The following is a 19,329-nucleotide window of genomic DNA, read 5'->3' on the forward strand; positions in this document are numbered from 1 at the left end:
TAAATACTATATTCTGCTATCTTCTGAAATCATGTGGAATGACCTGCCTATCTCAATTCGAGCACCTGAGTCTTTAGACATCTTTTTCGTCAGCACCTGACGAATTAATAGCACTAGCACTTCCCTTTTCTATTCTATTTGTCGTTTTTTTCTGATAAAAACCAAAAACTTACTATGTGTACTGTGCTAGACTAACTGAGATTTGTTACAGCACTTGTATACTGTTGCCCACTTGTTGGTCTGATTGCTTCTATTGTTCTACTCATTTGTAAGTCGCTTTGGATAAAAGCGTCTGCTAAATGATTAAATGTAAATGTAAATGTATGTCATGTGATCTATGTGCGATGAAATGACAAAAATGTTATTTGTTACTCCCTAAAAATCTTCCCCTCCAATATCAAACCTGGTGTAACATGTCTTGACGTACTAATTTCAAATATGCACAAGCAACCGATGGGAATGTTTTCAAGGAATAAAGAATAAAACTTCTGCTCGCTTCTAACACAAAACTATTGTACAACTTCAGAGTACTTGGAATATAGTGCAAAAGTCGTATGGACAAAATTTAAGGTACTTTTATGATTTTTTTTTTGGAATTTTGGAACCTGACAGCTACAGTCCTCATCCGTGTTATTATTTTTAACTAAAACTAAAACTGTTAAAAATTATTTTCATTAACATGAAACAAGCTGAAATAGAAAACTTAAGCAAACATTAGAGATGACCTAAAATAAAATAAATTTAAATTGAAGTACTGAAATTACTAAAACTAAAAGTGAAATAAGTTCAAGTTAAACAGATATTTGTTTATTTTATTTTAAAGCTAAACATTTTTTAACAAAATTCCACTGTTCCACATATGGAAAAGAGCAGTTAAGACATTCTGCAAAGCATGTCCTTTGCATTTTTTATACATTTTACATTTTTACGTGTCACTCACACACTCCTTTTAGCAGGTCGTGTGCAATTCCTGATCATGTGATGTGTCTTAATCAAAAACAGTTAATACAAGCATAATTATTGGTAAACATCACAACCAGAGTAAACATTTCCCCTACAATTCTAACAGTCAATTGTGCAATTCCCCCGGATTGACAAATGGTTCATCCCCGAGTTTGGCTAAGAGGAATGTTGTTTCAGGTAGCGGTGAGAAGCCCACTTTGGATCAAGTAGATTACAGTCAAAATGCCCCCATGCCTCTCCCAAAGCACCCCGAGGCTACACAAATCCAAGAGCATCATGTCTTAACCCTTCAGTTCGACACAATGAGTCACTTCCCAGTTACACACTAATCTCAGATATCCTCATCCTGCAAGCCTTTGTATTATGCCTGGAAATTCCCTGAATTTGAGGTTACATTGAGATTTCACTTATCATGACAATAATCCTAAGTCATTTTTACCTTTCTCTGTTTCTTTTGGAGGATAAAGTAAAAAGTTTAATGGTCTTTAGAGTGAGTGGCAGAGTGAAATTAAAAGTTGTTTAAAAAAAAAGTAGCAAGGCAAGCAGCTTCTTGTCTTCCTGTCTTCCAGACATTCACATCCAGTAGAAGTTACAAAAAAGGCGTTTGAGTTACAAACAATAACAAGAATCTATTATTTATTTATTATTAAGCAGGGGTCTTCAATCTGGGGTCCGCAACCACTAGGGGGTCCGCCAATTAATGTTTGATCACAAATAATTTTTTTGTTAAAAAATTAAAACATTACATGGGTAAAAAACATCACAAATTCGAATTTAAATATTAGCACACTCAAATTAAAGCATAACCCTCTGTTGATACTGTAATAATATCACAGTGGCGAAATAGATTTGGCAAACGTGCAGAGCGGTTTTGTGTTTGCGCTCTGGAGAACGTGTTTTTGCAGCTATGAGACATGTATCCAATCACAGTCATGTCTGTTAAACTCTTGAACGCAATGGCCAATCGGAGGTGTTTAATTTAATCAGTTTTCAAAACACTGCAGTTCTGTACGCTCGCGAATCATCTTATTAACAAACAAAGACACAATGTAAGTAAGAGATTCATTATGCAGTGTACACAACTTTATTGATTTTAATGGAACTCTGTAAGATCGCGAAACAAGTGACAGCTTTTTAGTGATTGTAAAGTGAGCAGTCTTTGCACGCTTTCGAGGCTATATATAATCCATTGAATAAAAGTTTTGTTTTTCATGCTGCTAAGAGGATCGCCGGCTGCAAAATTTCAAAAGTGGCATCTACATATAAATGCATTATTCACTCTTGAATCTCTTGAAACTGCAATTGACATAGTGATAACTAGCATGGGACAAAATAGATGCGCGGAATGTAAAAGCAGACTAATAGATTAATAGAAAAATATTCATATCAATGTATTTTTGATATTCAGTTCCAATTATTTGGTATCCAATTAAAAGTAATGATTTAAATGTCTGACTGTAGTCGGTCGTGGGCAAGTGTGCCGTCATGTAGCACCGTTGTGCTTCGGGCAACCCGAGTTCGAGTCCCGGCTCGTGGACCTTTCCCGATCTGGACTATTTTATTTGATGTGTATATGTTTTATTTTATGTGACAGCAGTCGTCCGTGAGGGGCTGCTGTCTTTTACTTTAGTTTTGTATTTGTTTATTTTATTATTAAAGCTGTTGAATGTTCGCCGGTTCCCGCCTCCTTCTTTCCACAACATCATGTAACTTTGTTACAACGTACATTGCTATTCATGTTTTGGTGGAGCCGTTGCTTACATATTGCATCTGCACTTTACTAGAGAACCCTCACCCATTTCAGATTCCGAACCCGTAAGACTTACGCTCATCTTCGGAACACAAATGAAGATATTTATAATATCTTGGTTCCCTCCATTGACAACTACCACTTTGACACTTCAAACAGTTCATAAAGAGATCGTAAAACTAATCCACATGAATTGAGCTGTTTAGTTTCAAATTTTCTGAAGAGATTTGATCGCTTTATATGATAAACAGATTTTTTTTTTTAATTAATCATCAACTCACACATCAGTTTTGGTAGATGAAGATGAACGGAAGTCTTAAGGGTTTGGAAAAACATGAGGGTGAGTAAATGATGAAAGAATTTTTGTTTTTGGGTGAACTAACACTTTAAGCTCTAAGTTCAGGTAAATGTTTTATTGTCCATCTGACTACACTGTTAAAAATTGCTGTAAAAATACAGCCAATTTCCGACAGTAAAATACTGTTATTTCAATAAACAGTTTAATCCTGTAAATTTACAGTCTATGTTCCATAAATTAATTACCTGCGGTTAATTTACAGCATTTACGTGTAAACCCATTTTTTTCCTGGAAAAAACAGTCTTGGACTGTAAAAAATAGCACGTGGGGGCGGGGCATATTCAACGCCGTCTATTTTCGTCAAAGAGCAGAATTGTTTCGCAGCACTCCTCTAGGCTGTTTTAAAGAAGGACACTGTTTAAGGTAAGTTTATTTATTTGCTGTTATTCTATTATGTTGCTCCCAACCTGTAAAATCGCCTTTTTCACGAGGTATTTTTGACTGTGCTAAGTTACTGAGCGCGAATCGCGTTTTGCAGACAGAGCTCTCAACGGTCGAGGCCTTTCGCCTGCTCATGAATGTTCTCTGAGCTCCAATTATGACTGCGAATTCTTTGCTTGGTTAAAGTTAAGTTACCATTTATAAATTAGTTTGGCTTTCTTTTGTATTAACCCTTACCTCGATTTAAAATTAATTTCTGATTCAGTAGCCTAACGTTACACGATGCGAATCTTACTGCATTAATTTTATTCGCATAATATCATGCACATAAGATGGAGAATAATTTCAAAACTACTCGAAATATCCAGATCCATTATAGTAATTTAAATTTAGTGGTCAATTTGTTTAGTTCCCATGCAAATAATGTGAAGCTGTTAAAATTCCCACAAGGAAAATAACGTTAGATATTTATATATATATATATATATATATATATATATATATATATATATATATATATATATATATATATATATTCGATTTAGTGGTGCGAGTACCTGCGTTTTTGTGAGATTCATATGTACATAGTATTAAAAAGTCAAAGAGGTTGTTTTTTGAAAGACGTGGCTATTATTGACTGCACTTTTGGGCGCGAAACGCGTCTTTGCAGACAGACAGTTCAATCTCAGCAGCTGAGACATCACTATTCAATGTTCTCCGTGCTCTGACGTCGAATTTCTTAGCAATTACCAGATGCATTAATTTTATTCGCATAATATCATGCACATAAGATGGAGAATAATTATAAAACTACTCGAAATATCCAGAACCATTATAGTAATTAAAATTTAGTGGTCAATTTGTTTAACGTTAGTTCCCATGCAAATAATGTAAAGCTGTTAAAATTCCCAAAAGCAAAATAACGTTAGATATTTATATATATTCGATTTAGTGGTGATAGTACCTGCGTTTTTGTGAGATTGACATGCACATAGTATTAAAAAGTCAAAGAGGTTGTTTTTTGAAAGACGAGGTGGATATTATTGACTGCACTTTTAGGCGCGAAACGCGTTTTTGCAGACAGACAGTTCAATCTCAGCAGCTGAGACATCACTATTCAATGTTCTCCGTGCTCTGACGTCGAATTTCTTTGCTTGGTTAAAGATTTCGAAATAATTATTTTCTTCTTCTTTTTTTTCTAGGAATTATTCACTTGATGACGTTAATGTTTTACTGAGACCATACACAGCCCTAATCTTTGGTGAGTTTCACACCATGTATACTTGCAAACTTTGTGCACAAGCATGCAGTACCATTTGTGCATTTGTAAGGCACATGCGAATTCACAGGCATGTTTCTAATATAACTTTTAGTTGTGCTCTGCCTGGTTGCAACAAAACATTTCGAAAGTTTGAAGCCTTTAAGTCTCACAGCTATAGACATGGAGAGGGCCAAACGGAGTATAGTGCTAGGTCCTTCACCTCATTTGACCTAACATGTCATGTTGAGTTATGTCGGGTCAGGTGTGAGTCATTGAAAAGCTTTTACATGCATATAAAGATGCATATTAAGGAGGGAAAAATAGTTCCATGTCCATTTCAGGGATGTGGCAGAGTGTTTTCCAACGTTTCCACATTTACTGCACACTTGTCTAGAAAACATCGTGATTGTTCTGAGGGAAATCTGGTTGTTTCTGTTAATCCTGGTAGCCTGACTGAGAGCTCTGACCACCTGTCAGAAGTACTACATGAGGCTCCATGTGATGAAAGCCATAGTATGGAACAAGATGACAGTGCAGAAAGTGTTGACGAAGCATTGTTTTTGAGACATCTTGCTTTATTTTATCTCAAATTACAAGCTAAATGTCTACTTCCATCATCTGTAATTCAAATAATTGTTAGTCACTTTCAAGAAATTCATGACATGAGTAAGGAACACCTGCTTTTCAAGTTAAGAGACAAATTAGTTGCATTACAGCTTGCTGAAAGGGATATATGTGCCATTATTGATGTTTTGCGAAGTGATGACCTCTTTCAGACTTACAATTCACAGGTACTTTATACTGACCAGAGACGAAAAACCTACTTCAAAAGTAATTTTCACCACATAGCACCAGTTCCAGTCCGTCTTGGAGAAAATGAGGCAGGCAAAGAGTGTTTTGCACAATATGTTCCAATCAAGGAAACTGTCAGCTCTCTGTTACAAATTGACACAGTAAGGGAACACCATAAACAAATGTACTACAGTGTTCCTCGTAAAGATGTTTTTCGGGACGTGTGGGATGGCAACGGTATGAGAGAAAGTAGTTTGCTCAAAAATGAGCCCTCATCCTTTGGCATAATTCTCTACCAGGATGCATTAGAAGTTGCCAACCCTCTCGGATCTGGCAGGAAAAAACACAAATTACTCTGTGTATACGCCACCCTTACAGACATTCCTCCGCATCATAGGTCAAGCATTGACCAGATGCAACTTGTTATGATTTGCAGGGAGCAAGATTTTAAGTTTTTCGGGCAAGAAAAAATCTTCCAGGCACTCATCAAAGACCTTAAAGATCTTGAGATAAGTGGTGTTACTTTGCCTGACGGACAAGTGTCCTTGGGAACATTAACTGCAATTTCTGGGGACAACCTGGGCTCACACTGCATAGGTGGATTTGTAGAGAATTTCTCCAAGAGTATTCATTTCTGCAGATATTGCAACATTGAAAGAGAGACCTTTCGAGAAGCTCCTCTATCCAAAGGTACTAAACGCACTGTTGATTCATATAGAGAGCATGCTGAGAGTGATTCCACTTCATGTGCAGTTGAAGGAATCAAATTTGACTCTTTGTTCAATAGCCTAAGTTACTTTCATGTATGCCAACCTGGATTACCACCTTGTCTTGGCCATGACATATTTGAAGGTGTTGCGTCATATGATGTAGCATTATACATAAAACACCTTGTGACTGTGGATAAGCAGTTCACTTACCAGGAATTAAATCGCAGAATAAGTCAGTTCTCATACTTTGGCTGTGATTCTAATGACAAACCTGCTGAGCTTGCTCCAGGGGGGGATAAACTGTCTGGTCATGCAGTGCAAAACTGGTGTTTCCTTAGGATGCTTCCAGTTTTGATTGGAGATAAGATTGAAAGTCCAGCTGAAAATGAGGTGTGGCAGCTGGTGTTACAGCTTAGACAAATAGTAGAGCTTATATGTGCACCAGCTATTTCTGCAGGGCAGATAGCCTACCTAGAAGTTTTGATTAATGAGTACCTGCACACTAGATGTAAAGCATTTCCAAATCACACACTGAAACCAAAGCACCACTACATTACTCATTATCCTGAACTGATTTTTCACTTTGGCCCTTTAATCCGTTTGTGGACGCTAAGATTTGAAAGCAAGCATACATATTTCAAGCAGTGTGCTCGGAAATCACATAACTTCAAGAATCTTTGTCGAACACTTGCAGAGAAACATCAGCTTCTCCAGGCATACCTTTATGCTGGCAACTTCTTTCCACCAGATATTGTTCTCGAAAAAAGCACAGAATTTTATTCTACTGAATACAGTGAGGAGATCAGAACGGCAGTTTTGCATATGAATTTTGAGGCTGTAAACACTGAGGTTGCCAATGATATTACACTGAGAGGTACAAAATACAAAAAAAACATGTTTGTTTTGATCAGAGACTCAGATGATGAAGCGCTTGTAGTTGGAAAGATCAAATTAGTTCTTGTTCATCAGGGTTCATCTGTTCATTTTGTTACCCAGGAATATCAGGCTGTACTGGTTCCTAACATGGGTGTTTACAGTATTAAGCCAGCCGAGAGAGTGTGCTGTGTAAAACACGCGAATCTGTTAGATTATTACCCATTGCCTGAGTACAGAGTGTGTGGCATGCCTGTACTAATTCTTCATCACTCTTTTCTCTTTCTATAGACCAATGTCTGACTGGAGTAATGAGGTTAAAGACATCATTTTGCAGGCATTGCCTAACCTATCCTCAGATGTTTTGCAACAGATTGTTTCAAAACTTCAGAGCTCTGGGCTAGAAAGCAAAAATGATTTGCAGTATGTTCAGAAAGATGATCTTCAAGATCTCTTGCCAGTTATCCAGCTTAGAAAGCTTCTTCAAGTTTTTAAATCAGGTAATGTAGCAAAGACATTTTAAAGTTATGAATTTAATGAGCGTTACCTGCCTATACAAATGTAAATGTTACAGACAGTAAGATTTAAAATACATTTTTTTCGATATATAAGGTCCTTTTAATGTGTTTTGCCAAGTAAAATTTTAGTTTACATGAATGTGTAAATAAATGTAAAAATAGTTTGTGAGACAAAATAGTGACACTGTGCATGGTATCATCATTAGAGTTTGTAAATAATGTTAATTCTCTGTACTTTTATCAGAAGCTGAAGTGATTACTCTAGACCTACAAGCCATCTCCAGCCCATGTTCACGTTACAGTCAGTCAAGTTCATCCTCTCCTCTTTCAAGTCCAACACCTGACAGCCAAGCTTGCATGTCCTTTTCCCCAGAGACAGCCAACCCAGGAACATCCTCTTCACATACTTTTACCATTTCCAAGACATGGCCCACAACTTTCCAGGTCTCTTGGGACCGAATGCCACCAGAGATCCAATCAGCTATTGCTGCAGGCAAGAGGCCCAAACCTGCTGAACGGCGCCAGATGGTGAGAGTCCTAGTTGATGAAATGCGCAAATATGAGCTTTGCCCCACGCGCTCTCAATGTATTACAGTCTGCCAAAATATTGTTAGGCAGTACCCTAACAGCTTTGCGGACCAGTTTCCAAATGGTGCTTTAATAGCAGGAGGGTATACATCTCTCTTACTGCAAGTGAAGACACGTGTGGAAAATCTTAATCGTGAGAGTAGTTTTGGCCATCATAGAAGAACCATGACAAAGTCTGGATGCAAACGAGGACCCACTGACACTTACGGGTGTGTGAGATTTCAGCCACATCTCCCACCAGAAGAAACCACGGAATCCATAGAGGCAAAACGTCAGCGACTACAAGACATTTACAGCAAGGAGGGAACTGCTGGATTTGAGAAAGTAGAAGTACAAAATCTGATGGAAACAACATTCTGTCTGCAGCGTCAGCTTTTAAATTCCACACCATCTCCTTCCGTTGAGGACATAAGGTGCCAGTGGCCTTACCTTTTTAACCAGAGGTCCATCTGTGCCCATTTTCACTTACTTACTGAAATTGACATACTGCACACTTTAGAGATGTCCATGGAAGAATTTGGAAAGACCATTCCTGAGTACTTTAAAAGCAGACCAAAAGACAAAAACATGAAGGATGTCCTGTCCCAGGCAGACCACCTTGAAATTGCAGACCTGGTCATCAAGCTTCTTCTGGCACATTTCAATGAGAGTGAAAGTGGCCTGATATTACATGCAGATGTGAGTGTTTTTTATCTGTTGTTTCTTGTTTCATTTTATCTAATTCATTTATTTATCTATCATTCTAATTTTTGTGTTCTCTTCCAGGTTTCTGCGACTGCTGCTGATGTAGAGAAGATGGAAAATCTACCTGCGAGCCCTCGTCTTATTCTATGTGGTAAGTATGTCATAACTAATGAGATAAATAATTGGTTGCAAAGGCAGTACTTTTGAAAGAAAGTTTCGTTCGAAAATGAAGTGATATTTTACTCACCCTCAGGCCATCAAAGATGTACTTGACTTAATCTGACACAGCGCCACAAATTGTTTTGATTGAACAGGAAAGTTAATAATTAAATATTAATACTGGATTTGTTTCTTACCAACATGTATCATTTTACATTAGAAAACATGAACTGATGCATGGGAATTGTGTGGATTACTGTAATGCTGCCATAATATGCTGTTTGGATTGTCAAAAGGATGGGACCCGTTCACTTCAATTGCATGCATATACAGTGCTCTAATTTCCTTAAAAAAAGAATATTTGTGTTCTGATGTCCGAAGTCATACACATCTTGGATGGCCTTAGAGTGAGTAAATAATCATAAAATTGTATTTTTTGTGTATAAGTGTTGTGTATAATTTGAAAAAAAAAAAATCATTTCAGGGAGTGCAGACAACTGTATTGAACGCTGGATGATTACCCTAGAGGGTCTTGTTGTTTGTGAGGGCATACAACCACGATTTCTGACTGCAATAGCAACAATGTTTGCTATGTTCTATGTCTTTAATCTTCAGTATCCAGAGGAGGCATGTGGCACATTGGAATTCATTCAAAGGTATTTTATCACCTTTTATAGTACCCTTTAAATTGGTTTATATATTTTTTTATTGCTCCCTAATTTAGCAAATTTATATTTAATCCACTATTTAAATTGATAAAAGATAGATTTTGTAAGTTTTCTCTTTTAAAGTGTGTGTGTGTGTGTTTTTATTACCCTTAGACGATTCGTTGGGATAAACCCTGAAAGAGGTTCAAAGGCTCGCAGAGGCAAGGTGATTTCAAAGAAGACGGGAAAACTTGTCAGCAAGAAGTCTGCCACTGTCAATCCCAAAGTTGCTTCTCTCCTGAAGAACCTCATCGACTTCGAATGGGATTTTGTCTAGGTAACTTAACTTAAATGCCCACTGACACTCACATTTGTGCAGCTTCCTAAAAGAATCAACACCTCTTAACTGCATTCATATTCAGTGGTAAGAAAGTATCTGAACCCTTTGGAATTGGATGATTTTCTGCATTAATTGGTCATAAAATTTCATGTGATCTTCATCAGTCACATGTATAGACAAAACACAAAGTGTTTAAGCTAGCTACACAAACAATTATAATCTTTCATGACTTTACTCAACACATCCCATTAGCCACTATCAGTGCTGTGTAATAAAAATGTAAATTGTGTAAGTGACTACCTTGTTGTTACCTCTATGAATAACAAATGTTTTTTTTTGTTTTGTGATGGTTGTTCATGAGTACTTTCTTTGATTGGAGCAGTTAAACTGCCCAATGTTCTTCAGAAAAAAATCCTATCCACCATGTCCTGCACAGTCTTTGGTTTTCCAGCATATTCTGCACATTGAAACCTTTACAATAGTGACTGCATGATTTTAAGACCCATCTTTTCACAATGAGAACTACTGATGGACTATTAAAAGGGGTGCCAGGGGGAGGATTTTATTCTGAAGAACAGTGGACAGTTTAACTGCTCAGAACAAACAAGGGAATCATGAACAACTATTACAAAAACAAAAAAACATTTGTGGGTCATTAAGTAACAACAAGAACTTCACTTACTGCAGCAATTTGAATGTTTAATGAGATGTGAAAAAAGGACCCAAGGTCTATAGGACCAAGGAGCAGGACCGGAGCACAGAACGTTTTAATAAATTTATTAGTGTAAAATGACCAACGTTTCGACGCACATGCGTCTTCTTCAGAGACTCTGAAGAAGACGCATGTGCGTCGAAACGTTGGTCATTTTACACTAATAAATTTATTAAAACGTTCTGTGCTCCGGTCCTGCTCCTTGGTCCTATAGACCTTGGGTCCTTTTTTCAGATTGTTGTGTCCTGTTCCGAGAGCACTGGCTAGGCTGAGGCGCAAGTGATTCCTTTCTACTGTTTAATGAGATGTGTTTAGTAAAGACATGAAAGATTGTAATTGTTTGCGTGTTGTTAGCTTAAAGGGCTAGTTCACCCTAAAAAAAAAAACACAGCGATCGAGACATTAAAGGAACACGCCGACATTTTGGGACTTTAGCTTATTCACCGTATCCCCCAGAGTTAGATAAGTCCATACCCTTTTCATCTCTGTGCGTGCTGTAACGCTGTCTGACGCACCCACCGCTAGCCTAGCTTAGCACAAAGACTGGAAGTAAATGGCTCCAGCTAGCATACTGCTCCCAATAAGTGACAAAATAACGCCAACATTTTCCTATTTATATGTTGTGATTTGTATATTCACAGTGTGTACAAATAACAAGGTCATATGAGACACAGACATCTTTTAACCGTATACATACTGGGAACTATATTCTCAGAAGGCGAAGCACTGCTACTTGGGGCGGAGTGATTTGCTTGCAGCGCCTGAGAAGCCCGGTGGTGAGGAGCAGAGAGTTCGCTCAGAGTATTGCACTAATCACTCTGCCCAAGTAGTGCTACGCTTTCTGAGAATATAGTTCCCATTATGTATACTGTTAAAAGATGGCTGTGTATCATATGACCTTGTTATTTGTACACACTGTGACTATACAAATCACAACATATAAATAGGAAAATGTTGGCATTATTTTGTCACTTATTGGGAGCAGTATGCTAGCTGGAGCCATTTACTTCCAGTCTTTGTGCTAAGCTAGGCTAGCGGTGGGTGCGTCAGGCAGAGTTACAGGGTGTGTGTGGACTCATCTAACTCTGGGGGATACGGTGAATAAGTTAAAGTCACAAAATGTCGGCGTGTTCCTTTAATGTCCTGATCGCTGTGTTGTTTTTTAGGTGTCAAAAGAATGGCAGCCAATCAATGCCATTGTATGGACTCAAAGATTGTAATGTATTATAGCATGAGAGTGAGTAAATGAGAATTGTTGGGGTGAACTATCCCTCTAAGGACATTGTGTTTGTCTATACTTGTGACTGGTGAAGATCAGATGACATTTTATGACCAATTAATGCAGAAAACCAACCAATTCCAAAAGGTTGAGGGTTAACATAGCTTTTTTCCCACTGTACTCTCAAACGTGCTTTAAACATTTGTTTGCACATATAACTTATCAGATCTCTATACATATATACACTAATAATATACATACATACACACACTCAAATCAATTAATTATCTACTCCTTTCCGGCTAACTGGAAAACACACAATCACTTTCTTTTACACACATGCAGCTAAAATTTCTGGTCTTGTCTTAACCCCATAATCTTTGTTAAGATTGTTTTTCCTCCATGCTGTATCAAACATACACCCTCATTTGCTCTCTAAGATTAATTAAGTACATTAACATGATAATTTTATGTATCTTTTAAAAGTGTTTGCAGAGTATGTGATCACTAGTTTTTGCCATGTGCTTTATTTTACCACTAAGATTTTCTTGATTTTCTTTCTTCTCAGACTTGGATTTCCCCTCAGACCAGATGTCAAAAGATGATGTGGGACGCGTTGGCTGTTTTTCGCCTCTTCCTACGTTGGGTTCACTTGATTATGTCCCAGACTTCTTCTCTGGCATGGTGGCTGAGGTTGGCTGTTTTTTTTGTTGGTTTTTTTACCTCTTCGTAAGGTTTCTGTTTTTGGATCCTCTCATTGGAATTTAAAATGTATTTTCTGTGATTGTTTTATTTTTTTTATTTTCTTAAATAATGTTAATGTATTGTTAAAACATGTACCTGTTTTAAATAAATGTCAAAGAATGTACTCTATTTTGTCTTTATTTTTTCCATTGAGTAAAATGTCTGTTTGGAATGTCTGTATACATTATGCTACATATAGGGATGCTAATAGATATCAGACAATAGAGTAAATAGAAAACAGTATTTATATTCTAACTTTTTTATACTGTAAAATTATAGCTGGAAACATTGCTGCCAGTACTTTAAAAATTACAGCACAGCCGTAAAATTAAAAACTGTAGAATTACGGTAAAGTGCTGGAACCACAGCTGCCAGTATTTTACTGTGAAATTACAGCATTGTTGAAACCGTAAAATTACGGTAAAGGGCTGGAACCACAGCTGCCAGTACTTTACTGTAAAATTACAGCATTGTTGAAACTGTAAAATTACGGTAAAGGGCTGGAACCACAGCTGCCAGTACTTTACTGTAAAATTACAGCATTGTTGAAACTGTAAAATTACGGTAAAGGGCTGGAACCACAGCTGCCAGTACTTTACTGTGAAATTACAGTATTGTTGAAACTGTAAAATTACGGTAAAGGGCTGGAACCACAGCTGCCAGTTCTTTACTGTAAATATACGGGTGAATTTTTTACAGTGTAGTACAATTAATATATATGACTGCAAATCCATTAAAATAACTGTGAACGATTGATGAATTGTGATTTTGTTATGATGCATAAATCTCAATTTTATTTTTCAATTAATATGGATGGCTATATGCTTAATATGTAACTCTTTTTGACACTTTTTGTATCAGGGGTCCCTGCCCTGAAAAACATTAAAGACCCCTGATGTAAAGAATATTTCAAAAAAGATATGGCTTTAAATAACTTTTGTGGCATTTTGTATGTATTTTAGATTTAAACCCAAAACACTAATGTGCTACTGTACTTCCACAAGATATTAAATATTGAATTTAACTTTTAGCAGACACATACTCCAAATTTACAACCAGGAACACAGACTAAGAATAATAGTCAGTCATCTTGCACTCATGATCTTTTAGATATTTCTGTACAATCAAATGCAAGAATGCGAAAGTTCCTCCCCCTAACACTACCTTTAGATGTTACTTAAAATAGGAGAACCAATAGAAGGGCTGCATCTGAAAGAAGTACATTAGAATTCACTCATAAAAAAGTAGAAAAAAAGTACCCAGAAAACCTACTTCTGGCGTGATACTGAAGTGTGCATTCGGTGGATTTATGAATGGCGGGAAAGTGACGTAACTGACGCTGGTAGGTCACATGATAATGACAACATGGCAATTTTGTAGTATGTCTGGTTTAAATCCATACACACACTTACAGTATACTAAAAGTTGATGCCTCAAAAATTTAGGCCGAAAAGTTGGTCACATGATCAGCTGAATAGTACTTTGTCTTGATAATCCTTCCATTACTGGACTCTTGGGACAATGAGGTATTTCTACAGTGGCATATTGGTAACCCACTTTGTTTTCTGCATCAACACAAGTTTCACTATAAAATCCCAAACTACTTCTTTGTAAAATACGTTTTAATATTTGAATATGTTTTACAAAAAAAAAAACGATTTTATTAATTCTACTGAATTTCACATTGTATTCAATGTGATACTTATTTGTGAAATTTCTGTGTGAATTTTTTTTTTCCAAAGTAAATCCTTCACCATATTTGCTTCAGTGTATGATATCAGCTAGTGCATAATAAACAAAAATATATCCCCTTTTTGTTTATGTTGCACGGGATCATACAGCAGTCATCTTGGACTTATACTGACAACTAGTGGCATGGAGGATTGTTTGCATGTAGCATCACGCAAAAAAAAAACAAAAAAAAACTTTCAGATATGGATTGAAATAATGCTATTTGCAGTCAGCCATTGTTAATTTATTATGAAAGAAAAATTTTCCAATAACATGTCATCTTTATTTTTAAACCTTTTTTCATATTTTGTTAAGGGCAAAACTGTTTACCGCATGAAAATGATTGAGTGCATTTTTAAAGTGATAGTTTATGCATGACTTTCTTTCTTGTGTAACACAAAAGATAAAAAAAATAAAAAAAATAAGAATGTTGACAATCAAGTACTTTTGGTTACCATTGACTTTCATTGTATGGACAAAAAACTAAAATATTTTAATCAAAATATCTTATGTTCCAACGAAGAAAGAAAGTCTTGCAGGTTTGGAATGGGTTTATGATAATAACATAATTTCTAAAAGTTATTTCTATATGATAAAAGAAATGTCGAAGATAAACATATACATTTACTTAAAAAAACACAGTAAAGTAATTTTTTGATTGAAAATGCTAACATTAATAATTCGATTCATGCACATTTAACACTCCAAAACATGAGGTGATAGCTCAAAGTCTAGAGAAATCTGATGGGTAATCTAGACCAATCAGGAATTTGTGAAACAAGATAGGCAGGTGTTTTTTGAACAGGGAAGGAATATTAACACAGAGTTCCACAGATTTAATATAAAGAAAACAAGACTAATAGCATGTATACCAGTATCATTATTTAGATATGGCGGTAACTGAGGTACCAAACGCACTCACATTTAAAGTCTGCTTCTCTTACCCTGAAACGTAAACAGCAATCTGTGCTGGAAACTCCACGTATGCCCATTTTGGAAGCTTATCCTCCTGTTATTGTTGTTCACAGAGACCTAGTCTTTGAGAATGGAGCGGAACATGGCGCGTCAAAGGTGACAGTCTTCACAGACAGACACTGAGTGATGGCCATAGCACTCACCTTCCTGGAACTGCTATCACCTTACACATCCACATCAAGTCAGAGACCAAGCCTCACGCTTGACTTCATCTCACAAACAACCTAAGAGCCACCGAAACAAGAAAGAGCCCCATCTCCTGTTTCAGAGGGTCATCTTCATGACAGACTGATGTAGCACCTTTCATCAGGGCAACACTGGACTTTGGGGAAAACATCGACAGCTCTCATTTCAAGCATCACTGTGATTTATTTTCGGTGGATGCAATATATGTATAAGAAAAAAGTATGAGCGCTATCTCTCTTACTAAATATCTGAACTATCCACTAAACCTAAGTATTAAACTTTGATGCATAATTCTGTAAGCAACCCACCCGAACACTACAGTAACCATCTAGCAATGCTGTAGAAACCACTTTAAACTGAACACCCTAGCATCAGTCAAGCAACATTTCAATGAGCAACCCCTTCGGACCACTTACAAGGTAAATGTTGATCAACCACATAAAAAAAAGATGAAATTTAGCTCCTAAGTTTCATTAGTCTCCTTAAAACTCAAGAAGAACCATGTGAAAATGGTAACAGAGCAGACTATCATGATATAAATCTTTATAGTTTGTGAATAACTTGCTTTGAGCTTGAACAAAAACAAAAAAAACATGTTGGACTTTTTTTCTTTTTTTTTTTACGATTTAAACGTTATGTTTCTATAATTTAAAAAGGTTCACCAGGGAATTACAAACGATTTTTTGATAAGGCAAACTTTTTTGATAAAGCTTTTTGAATTATCGTCTCTCAGAGAGAGAGAGCAGTATATCAGGGAACTGTCTGTGGCAGTTTACTTTTAAAACAACAATCGAAGTACAAGAAACCGGACAGAGACTGAATTATTTAAAATATAAACATTTATGGATAGATGACAAATAATATACCAGATGTTAACGGGAAGGAATATAGTGCAGGTTTTGTTACTTGTAATCATATTTTCAATTCTTCAAATTTTTATTTTGCAGTCATGTTTAAAAGTCATGTTGCATGACAAGTGTTTTAACATTTTGTAAGTAATGAAGTGCAAATATTCCAAAAATGACCACATTTCTGGAATATTTCATTACTTATAACAGTGCATATATAATAGTTATAGAAAAAATAAGATTGAAAATTAAGTAATAAATAAATAAAATTAATACTTTTATTCAGCAAGGATGCATTGATCAAAATTGACAGTAACAAAATAGTTACAAAATAGTTATATTTTAATTAAATGCTGTTCTTTTGAACTTTATATTTGTTAAACAATAACTAATTGTTTTTCTGAAGCAAGAAAAACATATTGTGGTTTCCACAGTTTCTGATTTCTGAAGGATCATGTGACACTGAAGATTGGACTTACGGCTGCAAAAAAATTCAGCTTTGTCTTCACAGGAATGCATTTCTATTTTAATATAATTTAAAATATAAATAGTTATTGTACATTTTTATAATATTTCAAAGTATTAATGTTTTTCTGTTTGTTTTTTTAAGTAAATAAATGCAGCCTTGGTGAGCATTAGATCCTTTTTTTCAAAAACATAATCAAACATTTTTAAAGGCAGTATAGGCGATAAGGAGATTAATAGCATATCACACCGCATGACACTGCTGTCACTGCTTGAAATTTCAGGTCATCTATCCGTATACAGATGTTTCGTTCTAAGAAACATATTAAAAAGAGGAACAAAGCGGGAATGCAGCCAACATGAGAATCTATAAGAGAAGCCGGCATCGAAGAAAGGGCAAAAGCAACCAAAGAAATGTAAAAGTTCTGCGTGCATTTTGACATGAAGATCGCCAGTTAGTGTGGGAAAAGCAGTGTGCGCATGGATTCATAAAGAAACACGTGATACAGTTGCGCCACAACCGAGGCGCTCTACTCACCGTCCAGGTGGCTGACTTGGCGGTGCTAGACTGCTGGAAGGTGACCTCGAAGTTGTGCGGCCCAGGGTAGTCAGTGTTGGAGGGGATGGCCGGGGCTGGAGACATGGCCTCGAAGGTTGAGTTTGGCTGAGAGTAGGGTGACGGCGTTGGCACGTTGGACGTGGTCTCTGAGCTGTAGGGACTGGTAGACGCTGGTCTGTTCCCCAAACCTTGTTCCATACTGCTGCTCAGTAGGCTGTACTGAGACTGAGTGAAAAGGCAGAAAGTGAAGGAGGGTGAGACAGGTAAAAGAGTGGGAGGGAGACAGGTGAAGGAGGTAGGCAAAAAAAAAGTTAATATTGAAGGAAAGAGGGAGGAGATAAGACTCCATCCACTCCACTTCTACAGCTCCAGTTACACCGTGTTGGGACGTACGAGAGGGAGCCATGCCTCCAGGCAAAAGGTAGGTTGTAAAACACAACCATAATCTGTCCAATGTCTAATTGCCTGCCATTCTCTTCTCTAACTTGCAAACACATAACTTACAGATCATACCCACCACTCATAAATGATGTTTCCATGTGTTGGGCTAGCATTCCCTCAACAGGTGTGATAAAAGTAAAGCTCAGCTGGACAAATTTGGTAACAAGTGAATGTATTCTCATGCTTTTGAAGAGTTCAAAGTCCCCAAATATAGACCTTTTCATTTGTTTCATAATTCCATGCATTTTTTATATTTCAAGCTTAATAAATATTAACATTTCTATTACTCAAACTTAGGGTTAGTGAATCATCTCATACCATTTGTGTGACATTACAAATTGTGCAGTTTGGTGAAGAAAGGTGTGTCATTATTTTTCTAAGTTATAAGACTTACGATCTCACATATGGTGGACTATAAAATGTGGGGGGAAAAACTCATAGAATTGGAAGCTGTAGTCATAGCTAAAAATGATAATATCAAAGAGACTTTGGGTGGGCGCTTTTGACTTGGGCCAGTGAGGACCCACCAAAGAACAACCCAACACAACTTAGAAACACTCTAGCTACCACCCAGAACACTCTATGCACCAGATAGCAATGTCCAAGAAACCACAACACTCTACCATCATTGCAGAGGTTTTCACGGACAAGCACCACTTGTGTTTTCCACAGAAATCCAATGTAAAAATCGAAATTACGCTATAATTATATAAATATGATATAAAAATTACCTTGAAAACCTAAAAAGAAAAGAAATTAAAGAAAATGCTACCATTATCACTTGACTCATGATTATATCAAGTCTCATGCAGTAATGACTCAAAGTTCAGGAAAAAAGCATGATGGGTAATGAATCCCACAAAACCTCTAGACCAATCATAGACCTGTGAAATTAGATAACCAAACTGCAACACAAGTCAAGCAAAGGGAAAAGTCTTTACCTTCTTTTTCAGATAGTACATTGTCCAAACCAACAGAATCACATATCCTCTGCTGTCAAACGACACACCGATGAACCCATAGAAACCATAGTGAGTAAAACACTCATCTCTCACAGTCAACTGAACCTGAGACTTTATCACCTGTTCTCGCTAGTCTCTCTTGCTCCTCAAGAAATCTCCTCTATGGAGTCATGATCCTTGTGGGACATGGTGAATGAGAGAAGGTGGAGTCCAAAGGGACGGAGGTCAGAAACCACATATTGTCCTAATTATGGCATATCGGACAACGCCTGCACAAGATTATACTTGCCGGTATACACTTTCTCAAGACTCTGCCTGTGTGAATAACACCATTCAAGCATGCACATGAGAAAAGGGAACAAGAGAAACAAAAAGCAAATGGTTCAAAGGTAGAGAGATGAGTTTTCATGCATGCAATTAATTGAAAACTAATACCAAGTCATGCTTCCTATTGCAAAATTCA

At 36.7% G+C, this 19,329-nt stretch overlaps 2 protein-coding genes across 16 annotated transcripts in view; one reads left to right on the top strand and one right to left on the bottom strand.

Annotated features, from left to right (window-relative positions):
* The window catches only part of tp73 (tumor protein p73), a 65,028-nt gene that overhangs the window by 30,544 nt on the left and 15,155 nt on the right, over nucleotides 1–19,329 (bottom strand). For 12 of the 15 annotated variants that reach the window (XM_077223802.1, XM_077223811.1, XM_077223805.1 and 9 more), the window contains one exon: nucleotides 17,443–17,688. In XM_077223802.1, coding sequence (XP_077079917.1) covers nucleotides 17,443–17,688 — 246 coding nt within the window. Of the gene's footprint in view, nucleotides 1–17,442; nucleotides 17,689–18,845; nucleotides 19,031–19,329 lie in introns of those variants that run through there. The other 3 variants (XM_077223809.1, XM_077223808.1, XM_077223812.1) reach the window with 2 other exon arrangements.
* LOC143732575 (uncharacterized) lies at nucleotides 7,313–12,816 on the top strand. The gene is made up of 6 exons (XM_077223816.1): nucleotides 7,313–7,588; nucleotides 7,851–8,872; nucleotides 8,960–9,029; nucleotides 9,522–9,693; nucleotides 9,859–10,021; nucleotides 12,524–12,816. The coding sequence occupies exons 1-5, from the start codon at nucleotides 7,384–7,386 to the stop codon at nucleotides 10,019–10,021; spliced, it is 1,632 nt and encodes a 543-aa protein (XP_077079931.1). The 5' UTR covers nucleotides 7,313–7,383; the 3' UTR covers nucleotides 12,524–12,816.

This window comes from Siphateles boraxobius, unplaced genomic scaffold, assembly GCF_051911475.1.
Source record: "Siphateles boraxobius isolate OS27281-9 unplaced genomic scaffold, OSU_SipBor_1 9, whole genome shotgun sequence".
NCBI lineage: Eukaryota > Metazoa > Chordata > Actinopteri > Cypriniformes > Leuciscidae > Siphateles > Siphateles boraxobius.